This window comes from Myripristis murdjan, chromosome 19 (genome assembly GCF_902150065.1).
Source record: "Myripristis murdjan chromosome 19, fMyrMur1.1, whole genome shotgun sequence".
In the NCBI taxonomy this organism is placed as follows: Eukaryota; Metazoa; Chordata; class Actinopteri; order Holocentriformes; family Holocentridae; genus Myripristis; species Myripristis murdjan.
The window spans coordinates 20,413,611-20,434,963 of record NC_043998.1 but is presented as its reverse complement, the minus strand read 5'-3'; the positions used below and the strand labels follow the sequence as shown (position 1 = coordinate 20,434,963).

Below are 21,353 nucleotides of genomic sequence, written 5' to 3'. Positions count from 1 at the left end.
ATTAGCTGGATTAGCCTATTTTACAGATAACTTTGTATTTTCCAGTGTGTTGTGTTGATGGGGTGGGGATGGATGAGGTCACTGATGCCTCTTGGAATTACAGCCAAAGAGCGTTTCACTGTCAAGATAGCTCACACGCTAGCCCAGCCTGAGAAAAACTTTGTCCACTGGATTGCATGTGCATGTCTGAGAGTTCAGTTTAGCCAGAGACTCATCACTGGTGCAGCTCCAAAGCTTCAAATACTACTTCTGTTTCTGTATCTTCATTTTGTACTACTTACATGCTGTGAAATTAGTGGAATTTGTCAGTGTTTCTTTCAAAATGATGCTGAGGTGAGGGTGGAAAAGTCCCTGAAACATTTAGACCAGTGGTTCTCAAGAGTCACCCCCTCAAACAAAGCTATTCCTAATGATGGTCCTCTGCTCCAGGCTGCACATGCAGAGCGGTCAACTGTCCACCTGAAAAATGCCCCCAAACGCCCCCAAAAAATCATAATTTTACATATTAGAAATGTTTGTTCATTTCCCCTACGTCCAAGGTCTTGCAGCCCTCAGGTTGATAAGCATTGATGTCGACCACCATGGGCTCCCAAACCTCCACTGACAACCGTAATAAGTCCACTGTTAGGTAGCTTCCAGGGCAGGGTGTGGACAGCACAATATGACCATAATGTATCTGAGGGTTGGTGACACCAATGACCTCCTGTTTGGTGTGTGTGTTTGGCAAGGTGCTGACATTTCTGAATGCCGGTACAATCAACTACTAAGGTAGAAAACGTATTTGCTTCCTCTAGACCAGGGGTCACCAACCCAGTCCTCAAGGGCCCCCTGTCCTGCAGGTTTTGGTTTCAGCTCTGCTCTTTCACACCTGATCCATTTAAGGGCTTCATGCTGATTGGTTGAGGCAGATCTACCTGAACAGGGCGTGAAGGAAGATGCATGGGCCTTAATTGAGTCAGGTGTGCAAGAGCAGAGCTGAAACCAAAACCTGCGGGACAGGGTGCCCTTGAGGACCGAGTTGGTGACCCCTGCTCTAGACCCACATGAGAACCACTGCTTTAAACAATACAGTTTAGCCAAATCAACAAATGTGTCTCAGGGGAAAAAGATGTTGCACATCATGTGTTAAATACTTTTTGGCTCCCAGACAATTTCAGCTAATAAGAATAAGAATAATAATAAGAATAATAATAATAATAATGATGATAATAATAATAAGAATAATAATAATAATAATAATAATAATAATGCACACTTCCGGACGAGGTTAAGCGAAGCCGGAAGTGGCAGCGGTGCACCCTCTCTCCCTCTGCAGTCTCTCGGTTCCAGCCTGGCCCTTTAAATCCACTCGGTCTTTTCCGGAGCTCCCGTCGTCGACCTCTTTCACTGCGGCTCCATCGCTGAGCGGACTGGCCCGCTGCTCTCATCCGAGACCACAGCGCCGATTGTCGGATCTCTAAGCAACCCACCGCCGGCTCGTTGGACCCCGCCAGCTCCTTTTACAAATGCAAGCGATCAAATGCGTGGTGGTCGGCGACGGGTAAGGGCACCTTTTCCCCCCGCGAGAAACCGCGGCGCGCTCGCTGCCGTGTGATCCAGTGATGCGTCCATGGATGGATGGTAGGGATGGGAGGATGCTATGTAGGAAAAGGGGCTGGGGCTCACCGATTTGACGGGTGGTCTGCTTTGCGTGGTGGGGCTCGCCCGCGATACCCCCGGCGAAAATCTGCTTTTCTTCATTTGTTTTGCGCGTATTTACTGATATCACGCCCTCTGGTTTATTTTAAGGACGGGAATAAAGCGCCCAGAGATGCTATGCGGGGAACACCTACACGCCTCACAGGCCACTGGAGGCAGGCTGAAGTGCTGATGCACGCTAAGGAATCTGTGGCCCTGCCAGCCAAACAGGCCCCACTGCCTTCATTCTGTCCTCCGTGCACCGCGACTGCATTCAGCCCCATGCCCACAAATATTAGCAAGATCCATTTTTAGTCGTTGGTGGATTTATTAATATCATGGCTGGCTGTAGAGTAGACTAATCTTAATACAGTCTATATCTGCAGAAAGGGGATGTTGGGTTAATGCACTGCTGACTAAGGTCATCCATCACTTAATGACACCGAGGCATTAAAATCTTGTCATTCCTCATAGGAAATGATGGGAAATGTAGGTGGCCCTCTTGTTTTTCATCCTCCATCCCTCTCCGTCCTGCTCTCCTTCCCAGCCAGGCAAACCCGCTGACCCCAAATCAGTCTCATCGTACCCTCACACACACATTGGCAGTGTGTGTCATTCCATTTGCTCTGTCTATCGAGACATACACACACAATCACTCTCATTATGTCATGCATGAGTACACCGCTCAGTCCAGTACTTGTCCGTGCCACCACCAATCTGTGCGGCGTCCCTCGGACAGGCAGACAAACACAGGCTGCCAATACAGGGCTTGTGTCAGTGTAGAGCGGGAGGGGGAAGAGTGTGTGTGTGTGTGTGAGTGGGAGAAAGAGAGAGAGAGAGAGATAAGTCATGTTGTGCACGTGTGTGTGAAAGGGTCGGTGGGGTGGGGTGGAGAGAGTTTGATCAGAGGGGGCTACTATGCCCCTCAGGCAACATGAATGTAGGCCAGTGTCTGTGTGGCACTGTAAAAGGAAGACTAACACTCATAGGCATGCATGCACATGCACATTTAATGTTTGTTTGGTTTATTTATTTATGTTTTTTATACCCACAAAACATCAACTTTTTACTATTGCATGCACTATTCCATTATCTTCCTTAATTTCTCAAGCTTGATATTCCCAGTGGATAGTAGGATTTTCATTCCAGCCACAAGAGACACACATGTTGTAGCTTTGGAACATTTTGAAGCAGATTTATGATCCTGTATGTTTTGTGCTTTTCCTCCTCCACCTTGCAGGGCTGTAGGTAAGACCTGTCTGCTGATTAGCTACACCACCAATGCCTTTCCTGGAGAATACATACCCACTGTGTGAGTGAAACACACACTGTACAGACTGCTTGGTATCATTTAGTAGAGGCAGCGATGTGTCAAATAAAAGGGAGGGGTAATCAGTTGGTGACCATCACAAGGCAAACAATCACAGATAGAAAATAAAACCAGTGATTTGATCAGTATTTAAGCATTTATTCAAGCCTTTTCTTTAAAGGGGTAATGCGTAATCTTGGACTTGTATGTCCTATTGGCTCCATTTGAGTCCACATGGTGGTGAGATATCTTCATTAGCTGTAACCGTTCCTAAAATAACATTTTTAGCGCATAAGACAACACGAACAAAGCAGAGTATGACAATATGAAAACAATTCCCAGTACCCATTTTTTGGGGGGGGCTAATTACAAGTTTTTGCAAAAGTACCCGCAGATTGTTTTTTCCTGGCACAAGCCTATGCAGATGTTTTCTGCTAATGCTACCTGCCGGATCTACTTTCCAGTTCACACTGGAAAATAAGAGTCATTTACTTTGCTCAGAAAATGGGTAGCAAACTTGTTGGTTCTCATGTTGGTTTAAGCTGATATTTATAGGGAGTAGAACGCTAATCAGAGTGGAGGTCCAACAGAAAGATCCATTAGATATCCAAAGTGAAGAGGTAACACGGCAGCATGCTAGATATTGGAAAGCTGTTTTTACTGCTTTGTTATTTGTTTTGGGCTTGAGAGTGAGGATTTTCAGCCTTCATATCGACACCTTCCTAAAATAATCGCCTAAGTCATTTTTTCAGGTTTTTCAGGAGACACAAAAAACTTCACCAAAAATTAACTGAATGATATTTATTGATAATTTCACTCAAAAAGGTTATAAAGATGAATACTGACATACTAAAAACAATGTCAGTCAATTATGTAACATAACAGAAATAAATGACTTAGGCAAATTTCTGAACATGCCTTTGTTGACTTAGGCAGTTGTAATACGTTATATGCCAATGTTACACTAAACCTCATCACTTACCAACTGGGGATGGGCCTGGATCATTGAAATAACTTCACTTGCAGAGAAAAATTTCTTTCTTCTTGATACCGCTGCCATCTTGAAATGCTTAAAATAGCCTAAATAACGTAAAATTGCCTAAGTCACATTTTCTTTTGACTTAGGCAAAATAAAACTACCTAAGTCACAGTTTTGACACACTTTTGATTTACGCAGTTATGATTCAGGGGTAGAATGGCATGATCTGTTCAACTGAGGATGCTGGCGATTTTACCAGAGGTGGCCAGCATCAAGAGGAGATGATTTAGGCAAAAAACTCATTTTTGACAAAAAACAACTTAGGCGAGTATTTTAGGAAGGTGTTGATATGTGAAATGTAATGCAACAGGTAAAAGAAAAATTTTGTCCAGGTTTTTAAATATATATGACTGTCAAATCAAGACAGGTTAAAATGGGCACCAAGAAGCCCAGGCATGGATTCAGCAGGACCGTGGCTCTGGCTGTGGTCTACAAAAACAATGTATTTCACTAGTAAATACTTTGGAGCCATAGGAAACTAAATTATTATCATATATATATATATGTATATATATATATATATATATATATATATATTTTTTTTTTTTTTTTTTTTTTTTTTTTTATCAAAGTGATTTTGTTATCACTGAGTGTAAAAATCCATCATGAAACTATGAGAGTTTTCTGTCCTCTCTGTGCAGAGGAGGCCTATTGATTTGTTCTCCTCGGCACAGAAGATTTCATGCCCTTCCTTGATAGAAATCTACCTAGTTTTAGCAAGTGAGCCCAACGGCAATATTAGCCATGAAAAGATTTGGTAACACATTGTTACAGTAGGCCTGTAGCTATTTCAGTTCCAAAAATCTGGATATTTTGACTTTGCTGGACTTTGTTGGTCTTCACGGTCGAGACAATATCGTCTACAAGTCAACTAAAGTCTCCTAATCTTGCTGGAATGGATTACCTGTAGAAAAGGCAGACCCTGAAACACCTGAGCTGAACTGCTATTTCATGTCAAAAAGGTCCATTGAACGCGAACTGAAAAGTCGAGACAAAAAAATGGTTGGAAAATGTTTTCAGCTTCATGTTTACCTTCTCTCTGTCGCACACTGACCTGACACAGAGCTGGGGTCATTTTGTCCAAAATTATTTAACATTTTAAAAGACTATATTTCACTTTGATACATACTAAGACCAAAAAGTCTTTCTTCAGTGTAAAAGGTTGGTAAATTTGAGAGCATGTGTGGTTTAGCTTCCAGCGTATCCTTGGATCGAGGCCCACGTTAAGGCAGCTGAGTGGACAAATAAAGCTAATTCATGCCGTGTTGGACTTGATGCATTTGACCGAGTAAGGTGTCTGTCCTCTTGCAGCTTTGACAACTACTCCGCCAATGTGATGGTGGATGGGAAGCCGGTGAACCTCGGCCTCTGGGACACAGCAGGACAGGAAGACTATGATAGGCTCAGACCACTGTCTTACCCACAGACGGTATCTATACACACACACACACACACACTCCCACAGACGGACACACACAGCTCTCCAACACTATCTGAGGTCTCTACAGCTGTCGGCATACAACTTTTAATGTCACACTGCAACCAATGTCCATCTTGACAAGACATTTATTCTCATAGTCGGCATTGGTTGAGATAATTCCACTTCTTTCCAATATAATTTTAAATATTCAGTATTAAAGTCAAAACAAAATCAAGCAGAGTGAGGCTGATCCCTGCGCGACCAGCAACATGACACTTGATTCCTAAAAATCGGTGAATGAAAGAAGTCGATTTGCACTGGAAAGTGAAATGACCGACACGTTTGAAGAAAAACAGGATTTTTTTGTCAACACGAGCTCAAGGTGGATATTTTTTGCAGCGTACATGCAGCCACACGCAAGCACACGCGCACACACACACATACATACACAGATGTTGCTCTCAACTGGCCGTCTCTCTGGTTCTCTCCCAGGATGTGTTCTTGATATGCTTCTCCCTGGTCAGCCCGGCCTCCTTTGAGAACGTCCGAGCTAAGGTCAGTACGCTGACTGAGCCTTCGATGACACCCCCCTCCCCTCCTCCCTCCCCCACCACCTCCCCCCTCAACGCCGAGTCTGACCACAAGGAGGCACATCTTTGGCTCCGCCTGGCTTATCGCAGCGCTGTCGTCCAAGGCCCCTGTCCAGACCTTGCTCTCACAGCGTTCTGGATTTGATCCCCAAAGCATGCCGAATGCTTCCACTCCTTACGGGATGTGGCAGGAATGCTGTGAAGGCGAGGTCTGAACTCGGCCACACACTCTATGGAGGGAGAATAACGGCCTACTGTGGTTTCAGCTGCTGAGCATCATGAGACGCTCTCATGTGAAATCACACTCTTTCCTTCAGGTCAAAACTCCCTCCATACAGTTTTTGCGCGGTCCTGGTCCAGCAGGATCCTCTCGTCATGTGATGTGGATTAGTTGAGGTTGCTTTGCCCAAGTAAGCTTTGTGCTCATTCATAACTATGGTTCCATGTAGACACTCCTATTAAAACCTTGTTTTTCCTGTCTCTGCACTTCACAGAATCTATTGAATGTCAGCGTGGAAAGGCACTCATCGCTCTGCCACTCTATCAGCTAACTCTGCTCTCTCCTCTCTCACTGACCTTTTCCTCCTGTATGTGTGTGTGTGCACGCGGTGCCCCAGTGGTACCCCGAGGTGAGACACCATTGCCCCAACACGCCCATCATCCTGGTGGGCACCAAGCTTGACCTGCGAGACGACAAGGACACCATCGAGAGGCTGAGGGACAAGAAGCTGTCCCCCATCACCTACCCGCAGGGCCTGGCCATGGCACGAGAGATCGGTGAGGCTGTGTTCACCACGGGCGCCACTGGATAGGTTCTGTGTTCAAGGTCCAATAGTAAATCACCATTTGCGACATGGCTTCCTGCAGTAACGTTGTTAATCTTGATGGACTGCTTTACTGGCAGAGGCTTGGTAATCATTTTAACTCGTGCCTGTTCACCTCAACGGCATATTAGTGCCATTGTGGGAAGAAAAAAAAAATACAGAGCCAGGGGAGGGAGGAGGGGGGGAAGGTTAATATTCAAAGAAAAAAACCCTAACCCTAAACCTAAAACCCTGAATTTTCAAAATTAAAGTCGTTAGGCGAAAAAAAGTCAGATATTCTCTGAGATTTAAGCAGTAAATTTACAAGAAAAACTCGCAAAGTTATGAGAAACTCTGAGAAAAAAACTCTGAGATTATGAAATCAAAGATTTGCGAGAAAAACCTCTATACTGGGATTTACTAAAAAGGAAATCCAGGTGAGTTTAGCCCAGAATCACAATACTATCATCCGCTTCCAGACTTTAAAGAGACATTGCCGCGAGTTCAGCCTGTTCAGAGGAAAACAACACACTGATACCGACTGAAAATTAGCATTTGATGAGGTCATCACCAGTAGACCTGATACACAGCAAGCAGCAGCGTCTGCAGGGTGTGGCTGATCCAACCATACAGAGTCAAGCCATGTGCTTCCTCTTTAAGTATGAGAGTATAGGAAAGATAAGTACGAGAAAAAGTGTTTTTCTGAGTTCTCACAATTTTGTGATTTTATAATCTCAGAATTTTCAAGGTTTTTCACATAAATTTGTGAGTGTTTTTGTCATACATATGGGAAAGGTAAGGATTCCATCAATATGACTTGTTAACGCTCACGTCATTTCTAAAGTAAGTAAGCAGCAAAAGTAAAGTAAGTTTAAGTGACAGTTCTTCACATCTGTATCAAAAAGGCAACACTATTAAACTGTTAATTCAACAAAATGTGTTTTGTGACGGGCACAGTTGTTTTGTCGATTAAAAGGCATGCGGGATAGAAGCAGCATTCAATTTGGATTTATTTACGTTTAACAATCACAATTTTTCAGACACTTCCCCATTATTTACCTCCTAGTCAGATATATCAGCGCTTTCAGAAAAAGACTCCTAGATGTAACTACCAGTTGGATGTTGACATGTTCACAAATCAGACGTCGGTGCTTACAGTGAATGCCATGTAAGGTGAATGAGGTATACTGTGGTCTAGGTGAATACTTGTTTCTGATTGGCTGGAGGGTGTGCATTAAAACTGTATAATGCACCTGCATTCTGGCTCAAATGTAATCACTGTTCTCAACTGATGAGCTGTGGCTGGCCGTGAAGTTTTAAAGCAACGCATCCACTGCAACAAAGTGAAACTTCAGCTAATTACATTAGCCACCATCTCCTGCCCCATTTTGAAAATACTGCCTGTTTCGTGAACACTGAACTAGCCAAACCAGATCTGTGTGGTAAACAGCGATATCAAATCCAGCGTCTGCAGTGCTGTGGACTCTGTTGCTCGGCTTTCAGACCTTTTTTCCCTTGTTTTTTTCTTTTGGCAAGTAGTCATGGTTTAAGCAGGATAATCCACTCCAAAGTGTGCGATAAAGGGTTTTAATGCACGATGTGGAGGCAAGGCCAAGCATTATCCCTTACTTATACACCAAAATGATCCTCAGCTGTCATGGAGAGATGGGAGCACATGGACAAAGTCCACATCGCAGGCCGCGGCTCTGAAGGGAACATGCAGGCTGTTGGTCCGTAACATTAGTTAATGCCGGCATTCACCTACTGCCAGTGTTGCCTACATGAACGAGACAAATAAGCAACATCATCAAAAGAAGCCCAGTGAGCTTTTTTGTATTCAGATTTTCAAAAAGGCAGTGCCATCAGTTTATTTCCTCTGTATTTTCAAGCAGCTGCAGTGTGCTTTGGGTTATAGTTTTACTTTTGTTCCTTGTCGGTTCCTGTTTAGGTCAGGTGTTCAGTTGAGGTTCCAGTGCTAATTTAAAAAAACAAGATCACAATATTAATCATATTATGATTTTGAAAAGCATTAAGCAATTACATCTCAATCCGTCTCAACTTTTTTACGTGACTTCAAGTGGAAAAAAGAGCCCAGAGTCGCATATTATAAGTGGACTTGGCTTTAAAAGTGGTCATCAGCCACAGCTTTCAATCTATAGTGGTTGTTTTAGAGGAGAATATGGAATAGAAATATATAGAAATAGAATATAAACAAACATAGCTGCTAAATTGATGATGCACTGGTGGCCCGTAGAGTTCAAGCCCAGGGACTGGTGCTCATCAAGCCTCAGGATAGTTGGTGTATTCAAGCCGTCTTCCAGAGGGCAGAGAACGATGGACTGGCAAGGCGACAAGGGCTTCAGGTTGTACATGGGTGGAGATTATAGAGGAGACAAACAAAGGTCTGTGCATCATAAAACTGTTATGATGTCAGCTTTATGATGATAAAGCTGTTGCCGGGACTGTGTACGCTAATGTATGCACCATGGAGAATTGTGTCAAGCGCATGAGCGGCATAAAGGAAACATCAAAAGGCGTTTATGTTGATGGGGGACGGGCAATGTTCCCGTGGGAGTCATGAGGTCCAGTGATTGGTGTGCATGGTCCCATTACTGTCAAGGAACATGAGGCCACGTTCTGTTATGTTCCCATATTCCAAGACGATGATTCCCTCATACACAGTGCTAAAGATGTTCAATAGCAGTTTCCTGAAGTTAATTTCCTTCTGCGGCCCTCCACCAGATCTCAACATCACTAATCTCTAGGAACTTTTGGAGCGGCTTTGGCCGAGCTTCACGCCTCAAAGAACTGGAGACTTTCCTTGTTGAACCAAGCAAAGGTCCAGTATCAACCATGCACAGTAGAGATTGACCAATTATCGGTCCTAGCCAATCATCTGGGCTGCTATTCGGAATTTTTCAATAACTGGTATGGTAATTTGGATTTACATGATGACCAATATGAAAACCACTCAGATGCTGCCTCTCCATCTGAAAGACGACAGAGCAAAAGTGAGTGGGCGGGGCAGCATTTCAGATAATGTGGTTACAGTTTTCATTCATTCACTGGATTTGCATTCATTAATTTAGTTTTGCTGCATTCAGATGCCTTTCACAAGCATTTACAGTCAAGAAATCTAGGCGCCGCCCCAATTTTCCGGTATTTTTGGTGGTGGTTCATTTTTTTTTTTTTTTTTTTTTTGTATTTTTTTTTAACTGATATAATAATTTTAACAACACACAGGTTTGTGTTGGTTTTTCTAATCCTCTAAATTTGTGATACTGCATTTTTCAAATTTATTACAAATGAATATCGGCCCTTAATATCAGCTATCCGCATGCTCGATAGCTAATAATCGATATCAGCCTTGAAAAACCGATATCAATCAATCTCTAATGTGCAGGTCAGGACTTGATGTCAGCAGTACAAGCAGGACTAAAGTGTTTCTGAATGCAAAGGGTGGCCCCACTCCTCATTAGATTCATATGTTTGCCAGTGTTTCAAGTATTGGCTCCACCTGTTGTGATTATGGAATGTCCATATGATTATCTGTCAGTAGTCTTGATGCTTTCATCTGGCCTTCCCAAGCCATTTCTGTGGAAGCGGTAGCTCTGAGCGCCGCCTACATTTCTCATCATGTCTCCTTCCTGGTCCTCAGGGGCTGTGAAGTACCTGGAGTGCTCTGCGCTGACCCAGCGAGGCCTCAAGACGGTATTTGACGAGGCCATCCGAGCCGTGCTCTGCCCTCCGCCGGTCAAGAAAAGGGGAAAGAGGTGCACCGTGTTCTGAGGAGGAAATGATGCTCAAACACATCACACGACCATGAACAACAACCACTACTTCTCTGAGAGGATGAGAGCGAGAGAGAGAGAGAGAGAGAGAGAGAGAGAGAAATAGCGAGAGTGAGTGTGCACTGCTGAGAATTTTTTTCTTCGTATTGATGTTTTTTCAAAGCGATATTGGTAACAAGACCAATACGTACCATATTTTTTACATAATTTCTCTGTGAATGACACTGGCTGTCCATCTCCTTTGTAAACATAGAACCACATCGAGTTGCCATTGTTTTATATGCAGAGGACTGACAAAGGTTTCTATTACTCTTATTCATACTGCAACATCCCTTCTTTCTCAGCCATGCTTGCTTGAGTTGATGCAGTGTTGACTAAACAGAAAGCGAACTGTGAATACGCCTTCAGGTTTGAAGTTACCCTTAGCGTCTGATCTAGGATCAGCATGTGCTGCCACTGAAACAAAATTCCCTACCACCGGCATGCTGTCTACAATCCGCTGGAACTGACAGCCACATTTGTGCAGCAGGAACAGGGTTTTGTCCCCAGGGGAGACAAAATCCTGTTCCTTTGGCAGCCCCTTGTCATAAGAGGTTTGTGTAATGGGTGTGTTGTCTGTGAGTAAAACTGAACTTTGGGTTACATGAATCCACATGGTGGTGAAACCTCCTCATGAGCTGCTCCGTGCTCTCCTGAAAAGGTAATCCACGATGCTGGATTAATGCCTCTCCGATGACTTCCACAGTAAAACAGCTCCAAAATAACACTTACAGCACAGCAGGTTATGCCAATATAAAGAACAAGTCCTGATAACCATTTCTAAGCAAATTAAACATCTTTTTTCTTATGTTTTTATTTGAATTGGAAAGTAGATCCGGCGGGTAGCATCTGTAGGAGACTTCTGCGTAGTAGTCTTGCACCAGTAGGCAACGACCGGATAGTGCTTTCACAAAAAATTGTATTTGCCAAAAAAAAAAAGGGTGCCAGGACTTGTTTTTTATGTTGGCATAATGCACTTTGTTTGCATGCTCTGTTCAGGAAAGCTCAGAGAAATATGTTTCCCATCATGAAGGGATTGCACACGTCACAACCCAGAAACTTGCACCCCAATTTTTCTTACTTTGCCTTTCACAAAACCTCACCCTAACCTTAACCAAAGTGGATTTACTTGCCTGAACTTAGCTGCTAGCTAGCCCTTTCACATGAAGTAGTAAAATACTTGTGTCCAATTTGTGCTTTTCTCACATATTCCTGTTGTGAAGCAGAAATTGCCACGATTTGCGTCTGTAACACGCAATCTGCATTTCACAGCTCCTGCTCCATTCCACACGTTGTTTTTGGATAGTGGTGTGGTTGTGTTCTTGGCAGGCATTGAGGCAGGCATCTGATTTTAGTCAAGTGTCTATGGGTAACTTCATCTAACTCTGTTAACATGTGACAGACAAGCATGCCAAACATGGGGGCTGTACAACCTTGCTGCCTGAGTTCTGCCTCTTGGGCGGAGGAGCTTGCATGGGTCTTAATAATATTCTCTGTCTTAATTTATCCCATTGTTTAGATCTTATCTATGTTCTGTGTGGATGAGTGCGTGTGCTCCAAGTGTGTGCGAGTGTGTGTCTGCGCGCGAGTGTGTGAGAGAGCGTGAGAGAGCACATGGTATCGGTGAGAGAGCGCGCTTGGGTTAGTGTGTACAAGACAGTATTGTTTTGAGCAGATTTTTTAGTGTCAAGTTTTTGGTACTATTTCATATTGTATTGTAGTAATACACAAGACTTTTCAACAAACTGTCGACATAAAGAAAGAAAAAAGTAAAAGGGATATTTGACAAGTCTAGTGATGTACAGAATAACCCTTAGAGAAGGAATGCATTATGAATATCTATCTACATGTACCTGAATATTTAGCTTTTAAAGACTCCAACAATTCAAACTAAAAAGGATTATAGTCGCTCACATTGAAGTTAGAAGTGTTGCAAAACATTGTACAATAAAGGGGCCAATCTTTGTGTAGTTTGTCGGTTGTGGCAAACAGTGCGGATTGCACCTTTTTATGAAATGCATTTCTGTATGGTTGCAGCTAGGACGTTGGGTGCGCGTGTCTCCCTCGCCCCGGCGCGACACAGCACTGCAGTCCTGTCCGTCACGCTGTCTTTGGTTGGCATAGCAAACTGTGTGGTTGAATAATGTCGTGTCTGGTCCTGCCTAGGGTGTTGAAAATGTAGCTGAGAAACGCAGCAAAAAATACAAATGTACTATTGCATGGAAATTATCTGGTTATTTGACCCGCTGTAATTCTTAGGAGAGGTTGTATGATGAAATGCATTGGCCATGTATGTATGTAATGTAAGATGACTTGTATACTTGTTCCAACTGTTTGTCTTATTTTTTATGACTTCACGTCTGTGTGGTGAAATATTTCAATTTTTGTATACTAAATACAAATGTATATGTAAGGCACTTTGCTTTGTGTCATGGCTTCCTTTATTTCACTCGCACTCAGAAAAGCAACACTGGATAGCTGGGGGGAAGTCCACTTCAATGGCAGGAGGCTAACAGTTAGCATTTGGAGCATCCAGCACTCAGTAACAATGAGAGGAAGAGAGCACCACTACTGTCCTACATGACAACTAGGGGGGAAAGTGGAATTACATCATATTTTTCAAAATGGGTGAACTATCCCTTTTACCTCTATGTGTGTACAATGGTGTAAAGGTATGAAGTCAGGCTGAGGTTTGAAGGCGGGTGTCAGCAGGCCAGGAAGCCTCCATCCACTGGCAAAGTGACTCCATTGGTCATGTTGCTCTTATCACTCAGCAGAAATAAAATACTGTTCACCACGTCCTCCACCTCTGTCCGGGACAAACACACACACACACACAAAGACAAAAAAAAAAAAAAAAAAAACAGTAAAGGCTCATGCTGACAAATTTACAAAAGTGCCAGTGTGTGTATGTTGTGGTATTGACAGCATATAGAGAAGTGCATTCTTACAGTGATAGAGGCATGCTATTATGGGAGCACATTGCACACACAGTAGAAATGGCAACATTACATGTAAATGTCAATGGAATCCAACGTATGAACTTCAATTTGACAACTGAATGTTCAAATTTTATCTGAAAATGAATATTCTAACTTGATAATGTCATTTGCATTTGCCATTTTATATACTAGCACAGGCATTTCATTTAAACACATTTCACACTTGATGATTAGCGTCATTCAAATGATTGGGCAAAATCAGAAAAGTAAACTGTCTTTCCAGAAATTATATATTTTATGTGCTTAAGCAAAAATGACATCAAAATGATAACTGAAGTTATTCAGTAAATTAGTCATTTACTTTATCTGCTTTTGCACTCTTTCATTTTTGATTGATTGACAGCAAAAGTAATTTTGCAGAGGTCAAACATTTCATTACATTTCATTTTGTTAGAAAATGACAGAATATTAATGCTAAACCAAGAACATTAGACATGTGGAAAAAAGCCACAGAGGATATTAAAAAACGACTGTCATGACTTTTGAAATGCTCTTCTATGGTAACTCAATACTTCCAGTTACTAATCCTGACCAACATTTTAATTTGTTTTATTAAGTTGTTTAGATTTTAATTTCACGATATTAATGTAAAGCTGTGTGTTCCATGGGGGGGAGGGGAGGAGGGGTTACGTGTATGTATTTGTATGGTCATGATTGTTATAAAGGTGTGTGAGTGTGTTATTGTGTATGGGTTATTATGTGTATGTGTGTGTGAATGTAATGTATAAAAATGTCATTACTTTAATGTTGAATATAATTGTATATCTGAACTGAAGCTTTAATAAAAACAGTTGATTAAAAAAAAAAAAAAAATGACAGAATATTATACATATGCTACAATAAAGGTTACCCAAATGGTTACCCAATGGGCCCTGAAAGGTAACTTTGTGAGTGTATTTTTAAAAGTTCAGAGTTTGATAGAGTTGAGTGTCAAGTGCACAGCCAACCAGCTGAGAAAAGATTAAAACTATCATTTTTATGGGGCACTGATGGACAGCAGATGCATTACGAGACGACTGCAGGTAACATTTTCACAGGTTTAGGGTTGCCATTTTCCATATTATATTCCCATTTCTGTTGAGTGTGCCATGTACTTGCATATGACAGTGCCTTCCAAAACCAAAAAGTGGTCAAACTATGGGAAGTGAAATGTTATTCCAGCGCGCTGACAGAGGAGCAGCGGTGGGCTGTGTGGGGATGAGAGCGGCTGTGTGGGACCTGCGAAGCGGCCCAGCGGGATGCGGGACGTCATGCTCTTGGCCTTGTCAGGGTCGCTCCAGCCCAGCCGGCCCATCTCAGTCATCACCACTGTGGGGTTCACGCTGTTCACGCGGATCTGGACAGCACACAACACTGCGATATCAATGGTGGCTGAATAAAACAACGAACAGATTCTCTCAAAGCACCGTTCAAGCACTGAGGGGCTTCAGATCCATTTCATAACTTTAACATTTTTTTAATCTGGAACAGGAAATATGCTGCGTTCATTTCAGCTGAGGACAGCATCACATTCAGTGTCAGCTCAGGACACATGGATGAACCCCTGCATTCTCTTCCAGGAGAAACAAGTTTCAGAAATTAGATTGAGCATTGCCGACAAATCCTTGCCCATATATGGATTTCCAGATCCAACAAATTTTCTCTACCAGGGGTTTTCACATTATTTGTTTTTTTTTTATTTTTTATTTTTTTAATCAGGAAACGTAGCATGAGACATGCCTTGCCAAATATGGCCTAAATCCATCCAGGGAACATTTTTTTTTTTCCCTAGGATGACAAAACCATGACCTAACTGACTTACATTCATTCTGTGCAGCATTTTCCTAATCATGACCATAAGCAACTAAACCAACTCTAACCTTAAATCTTCTCTTTAACCAATAAAGCAAAATGACCGCTCAAATGACCATCCTTGGAAAAAAAAAAAACAAAAAAAAAACTGGCATCCAGGGAATGCTATGCTAACAGAGTGGGTCTGGTACCTGATGGGGTCCCAGCTCCAGAGCCATCACTTTGGTCAGCATGTCCAGGGCTCCTTTAGTGGCACCTTCAGAAGGACGGGAGAGAGGTAAGCATGTCAAAAATGGGAATGGAACAAAAATGACCTAAGGGTGAGGCTATGTTCTTTGGCATGGAATTGAGACAAAAATGTGAATGCGTGTGCAGAAAATATGTTTTTAGAGGGAATAAATTGTGGTAGGGCAGCGGCTCTGGTGCTCACAGTAGACTGCATGGTCTTTGAGGGCGCACTGAGACGCCTGGCTGGAGATGTTGACTATAGAGCCTCCTGTTCCTCTGGCCTTCATACCCCGAGCCACTATCTGCACAGAGAGAAAGACAGCTGTCTAATTCATCTAAAATGCTTTGATTACCTGGACATCTGCACTGAGAATGACTGTGTCAGAGCCTCGGCTACTCTTACAACTATACATCATCAATTGGTCAAGTTCAATACATATCAGGGCTTATTTTGTCAAGTGGTAAGACGTGTTGTCTTCACATTTTTAATGTCCCCTCTTTTCCTCAGTCTGCCTTGTTAAATTCTACTTCAGTTTGTGATTTTATACATTTCCAGAAATGCACATCTACAACTACTGAAAGCGATTTCCATCAAAGGTGGGTGCATGGGCATCAGCTTTTCAGTTTGTGAACTATGAGGCGTGTCTATGATCGCAGCTCAAAAGGCAGCACTGCATTCTGGTCTGTTGTTGCTAAAGCAGAAACTGGTATCTCTGCCTCCTCTGAGGTGGATTGTTCCCTGTGATTGTTGATGCAAAATGGCAGCTTTTGAAAAAGCCCTTCTGTATTTTAGCACGGTATCTCAAAACATTGTGAACAGATTTGCATGTAACCTGGTGGAAAGGCTGATCATGAGGCAAAGAAGAACTGATTCATTTTTCTCGTTGATTGGCCGTGCTGGGACACGGCATACCTCTGTCAACGCCATGCAAGTGTTAAGACACTGTATATTAGTTCCACATGCTGAATATTCACCAAAAATGTTTCACTCTCTCTGCCGCCTCCATTTTGGCCAGCTGGTAAGAAAATAGTCATCTCTTCCTTGGCCCATGACCAACCTTTCCACAAAGTTTCATGACAATCTGTTCATACATTTTGTGAGATATCCTGCTAACAGACTCAGAAACGCAACAGGGCATGAACATGACCTCTGTCCATCTCTGTTGGCGGAGATAAAAAATGGGCCCAGTAATGGAAAGCAGATTGCAAATAGCTGTTTTTAATGGTACTACATTGAATCATGGTGGATTTTCCCTTCACAGGCCCAGTGCTGTACCTGAGACACATGGAGCACAGCTTTCACATTGACGTTGAATGACCTGGAGATGAAAGAGGACAGAGTTGTTTGGGGTTTAAACTGACTGGTTCTCACTCTCACACACCCGCCTACAGGGATCATGCAAGTTGGATCTTTTCTTACTGGTCAAAATGGTCAGGGGTGACCTCCAGAAAGGGCTGCAGCTTGGCACAGGCGGCGTTGTTCACCAGCAGATCAATGGGGCCGATGTCCTGCAGGGCCGCCGCTGTGGCCCCCCAGTCTGCCAGGTCCACACACACTGGGGTGATGGACGGACACTGTGGGAACAGGCCACACCAGGCCAGTGATCAGCTAACACGGGTTTGGTGGAGTGTTGGGTTGTGCAGTTACCACATGGTGGAGAAATCTCCTCATTAGCTGCTCTGTGCTCGCCTGGGCTGCTGATCCACAATACTGGATTTCTATCTCTCCATTCACTTCCATAAATGAAAACAAACAAAGCACATAGGGTAATACTGTTGCAAGGAATAATACTAATGCTAATACTAATAATAATACAATCATGCACACTTGTGTCGCTTCCAAACTAAATTAGCAATTTGAATGTCTGTGGGACGTTCTAATGCCAATCGGTGTAGAACTCATCAATTCTAAAACACACATAACCAGTCAAACTGCATCAGTTCCATCATATGAAAGGCCAATAGTGACTAGCCAATATTATATTATCAGTAAAGCACAATATAGGCCTAATATATTAGCAAACTGATGGATGGGTCTAACCCTCCTTTGAACTGTTGCAAACACATTGCACTAAATCCACAGCAGAGCCGTGCCATTTGGCTGTGCATGGACGAGTTGTGGGTCAGTGTCCAGCCATCTCATCCGCCTGAGTGACAAACTGGAGCTGCGGCAGCAAAGCGCGTCCCATTTCCTCTAATTGAGCCTGGCCCTGTTTATCCACACTGAACTCTGGTGTCAGTCCGGACACACTGACGGGAAATCGTCACCATGCGCCAACTTATGAATCAACGCTTGGGTGTGAAATCAGAAATCTCTGCTAAGCAGCACTGAGGCCACAGGAAGGTGGATCTTTTGCTTCACTTTCTGTGGTTTTCTTTGATGTAAGTTTTAAAACTCACATTTTTTCAAAAAGTCACCTTTCCCTGTCACTTGACACTGCAAGTGTGTGAAGCCGCCTGGGTTTATATTTAAGGACCATACCAGTTATTTTAAATGTTTGGCCTGTTTGCTATAATTTCCCCACATTTTACTTCACAAGAGGTCATTTTTACAAACCTTGTGGGGGTATTAAACATTTCACAACAGGTAATCAAAATCCCTCCATTTTCAAATGTAAATTTTGATTGAAACGCACACCTTATAATGTTCTGCTTCTGCAGCTAACAAGGTAAACCACAGAACTGCTAACGGGCTGTGGAAAGCAAATGTTTCCCCAGGAACTATTTTTTGACACAGAGACTGTTTTGCTCCATCCAGTTTCAAGTCATCAGAACACATCAGTGCTGCTGCTTTTAGGAAAACTAAAGTGGATGACTTTATTACAGTGATGGAGTACTGATGTGAAGAAAGTTTGAAGTCTCTGGAAGTTCGTTTTCATATCGTAGTGGAATGAATGGAAACCAATGGCTGGATAAAAGGGAGGAAAAATTATGTCAGAGTTCTAAAATATAACTTCCTTCCTTCCTTTGGGAAAAAACAGTTCATACATTTTTGAAATTACACTAAATGAGCAAAGTCGCTGGTATGGCCTTTTAAGTCAAAGCGGGGTTAATCTCCTTCTTCTAATGTGTGTCTACTGTAGGCAAAACTACACCAGACACCAGAACAAATCACCTGCAAAGGACCCACTCATCCCTAGCTGTCCTGTGATGAAGAGGAGGAGGAGGAGGAACAGAAACGGCGGGTGGGACAGATGAAGAGAGCAGCGGGGTGGACAGAGGAGTGAGGCGCAGAGTGTGTGCCTCTGATGATAATGAGTGGAGAGCTGGAATGGGGGCACAATGGGAGACATACAAGTGGGAAGGGTGGGGGTGGGGGGTCAGAGGTCGGTGAGAGGGGCCCTCGGACGGCCAGTGGGGGGATTCTCCTCTGAATATGAACCGTGGTTTAACCGTGGTAAACAATCTGTGCTAACTGGGTCTTTTGGCAGAAAGTAGAGCCATGGGGTTTCCTGAGCTTCACCTGGCTGTCGACAGCATGACTAACAACCAGCTCCCAGAAAAACCTCAAAAGACCCCTGTCACGCTGTGGTTAGGACACTTACCATTAACTAGTAATATTTCATGTTATTTTTATAAAATATTGATCTAATTTTAATTTCTAATAATTTTGCAATTTTATTTAACAAATTTAGCTGTATTTTAGTAATCATTGGTACAGAAATTATTATGGTGATTTGATTCTTCATATTTTTTAAAAACATTTAAATAATATTACTTATTAATATAACACATTATTAAAATACATGCTTGGTTAATTTTTTTAATTTAAAACAATTTAATTATTATTATTAGTCAAAGTCGTAGTAGTAGTAGTTGTGGTAGTAGTATTAGTATTAGTATTATTATTAGTTTTTCAAATTTTGCTTAATTTTGTTAATCATTATTAGAGAGTGGTGGAGATTAAAAAATATTTGAATATCACAAAAAATAAATGCAAAAAAATTAAAACCAAATAAAAATAAAAATTAATGACAAATTCAAAACTATAGCAACTACTACGACTATTACAGAAAAAAAACCCACAAGAAAATAAGCTGGATTTTCGTAAAGGCGTGTCTGTATGTCTGTGTGTGTGTGTTTGGGACAGGGGGGTGAGGGGGTGGGGGGTACCTCCGCCACCAGACTGTCCAGGTCGGCTTGCGTGCGCGTGACCGCCGTCACCTTCGACCCGCAGCGCGCCAGAGCGAGCGCCGTGGCCCTGCCGATCCCTGTCACACAAACATCCATAAACACAAAGCCTTATTATACACTGGAGCAGACACACACACACACACACACACACACACACACACACACACACACACATTCCAGGCATGTTTCAGGCTTTGCGACACTGCGTTACACTGACAAAGCTTCTTCCATTCTCTCTCTTTACTCTCAGACTCAGACGAGCTCATCGCTACCAAACAAGACACAGGCGGTTTGAATGCGCTTTACAAAACAACCGCGTGGTGTCGCTGTCCGCATTGAAATGTAGCGTGTGTGTGTATGTGCGAGTGTGTTTAGTATTTTCCGTACCTTTTCCTGCTCCAGTGACCAGGGCTCGTTTTCCTGCAAAGGAGATCTCCATGGCGGGTGAGCTGCAGCCGGATGAGCTGCGGATTCACATGAAACACGCACATTCAGCTGAGAATGAGAGCTCCAGTGTATCAACAGTGCTAAGTTGTCTCATCAGCGGGCAAGCTGCATGGCTGCTAGGTCGCTACAAACATCAACTTTCTACACTCTGAGCCTTCCTTCCTTCCTGCTACACTCCTCCTGCATCCAAATAAATCATAACCGCTTCACAAGTTAAACGCGTGGCTATGAATTACAGCGCATTACCAGATGAAAAGTCTTTGCTTACCAAGAGGTCTGTACTTTGTCAGCTGACAGCCGCTGCAGGAAGCTCCTCTGTTCTGCTCGGCTCAAAGTTTAAAGTTACACAAGTCGGTAATGGCAAAAAAAAAAAAAAAAAAAAATGATGCATTTTTTCCCCCCCAAGCTGACCCCGGCTATGCACAGTCACTGTGAACAAGGAAAATCACCCTCAACATCCATGCATGTATTAGTAATAACAATAACAACAACAACCATAAAAATAATAATGACAAATTCTTGAATAGAAGTAAATATATTGAGGAAGAATATTTCAGCATGTTATAAAATCATGAGCATCATGCAACCACAGAAGATCCTTTTTAAAGATGCAGGCTGTTCCATGTCAAGTGGTTTTCGCTGTCTATGTATGCAAATGCACAGCAGCCTGTACCGTCTATGGAACTGGTTGTAGAGTATACAGAGAATTTTTTATACATGTGGTTCAGTAGGGGAGACCGGGGATGGTTGTAACACTTTCCGTCTCAGCACCACTTGCAGAAGTTTTGAGTTAAAACTCTCAAATTTTGACACCAAGTAGCCATATTTGACTACTACAAGCAGCAATGTTTCCATTTTCTCCGACTACATCACAGAATTCTTAAATTGATGTCAAATCCAAGGAGTTCCACTGCTACAACCTGCCCTGCTACTAGGGTAAGTTGTAGCCTAACAACAGGAGTGAACAATTAAAATTGAGACCCTACCAAAAAAATATGCATCTAGATCAGTTTATTGTGCATGTGCCAACACGTCAGCATCTTCCTGTGGTTCACTGAGGACAAAAAGAACTCAACAGTGACT

General features: G+C 42.7%; 2 protein-coding genes across 4 annotated transcripts; one reads left to right on the top strand and one right to left on the bottom strand.

The window, feature by feature from the left end:
- The first annotated feature begins 1,383 nt into the window (after nucleotides 1–1,383).
- Nucleotides 1,384–13,085, top strand: rac3b (Rac family small GTPase 3b). Of its 2 annotated transcripts, XM_030077410.1 has the most exons (6): nucleotides 1,384–1,540; nucleotides 2,918–2,989; nucleotides 5,337–5,454; nucleotides 5,938–6,000; nucleotides 6,653–6,812; nucleotides 10,497–13,085. In XM_030077410.1, exons 1-6 carry the CDS (start codon nucleotides 1,506–1,508, stop codon nucleotides 10,625–10,627), a joined length of 579 nt encoding a protein of 192 aa, XP_029933270.1. In that variant the 5' UTR covers nucleotides 1,384–1,505; the 3' UTR covers nucleotides 10,628–13,085. The 2 variants fall into 2 exon arrangements, with proteins under 2 accessions (XP_029933270.1, XP_029933271.1); XM_030077411.1 differs by lacking the exon at nucleotides 5,938–6,000.
- Nucleotides 13,086–13,090: 5 nt separating this feature from the next.
- Nucleotides 13,091–20,636, bottom strand: dcxr (dicarbonyl/L-xylulose reductase). 2 transcript variants are annotated; one of them, XM_030077408.1, is made up of 9 exons: nucleotides 20,539–20,636; nucleotides 20,211–20,287; nucleotides 19,803–19,900; nucleotides 17,110–17,264; nucleotides 16,966–17,008; nucleotides 15,892–15,991; nucleotides 15,653–15,717; nucleotides 14,889–15,006; nucleotides 13,091–13,477 (listed from the first exon to the last, which is right to left on the bottom strand). In XM_030077408.1, the coding sequence occupies exons 2-9, from the start codon at nucleotides 20,260–20,262 to the stop codon at nucleotides 13,374–13,376; spliced, it is 735 nt and encodes a 244-aa protein (XP_029933268.1). In that variant the 5' UTR covers nucleotides 20,263–20,287; nucleotides 20,539–20,636; the 3' UTR covers nucleotides 13,091–13,373. The 2 variants fall into 2 exon arrangements, with proteins under 2 accessions (XP_029933268.1, XP_029933269.1); XM_030077409.1 differs by having other exon boundaries at nucleotides 20,211–20,272; nucleotides 20,539–20,557.
- Between the last annotated feature and the right edge of the window lie 717 nt (nucleotides 20,637–21,353).

What these genes read in the sequence shown, in the direction of transcription:
- rac3b (XM_030077410.1), top strand. Translation starts at nt 1,506, where the DNA reads ATGCAAGCGATCAAATGCGTGGTGGTCGGCGACGG. An exon ending in CACTGTCTTACCCACAGACG is followed by an intron (nt 5,455 to 5,937) that starts GTATCTATACAC and finishes GTTCTCTCCCAG; the next exon opens with GATGTGTTCTTGATATGCTT. An exon ending in GGCCATGGCACGAGAGATCG is followed by an intron (nt 6,813 to 10,496) that starts GTGAGGCTGTGT and finishes CCTGGTCCTCAG; the next exon opens with GGGCTGTGAAGTACCTGGAG.
- dcxr (XM_030077408.1), bottom strand. Translation starts at nt 20,262, where the DNA reads ATGGAGATCTCCTTTGCAGGAAAACGAGCCCTGGTCACTGGAGCAGGA. An exon ending in ACCCCTGACCATTTTGACCA is followed by an intron (nt 17,009 to 17,109) that starts GTAAGAAAAGAT and finishes TTTCATCTCCAG; the next exon opens with GTCATTCAACGTCAATGTGA. An exon ending in TGGAGCTGGGACCCCATCAG is followed by an intron (nt 15,007 to 15,652) that starts GTACCAGACCCA and finishes TGTGCTGTCCAG; the next exon opens with ATCCGCGTGAACAGCGTGAA.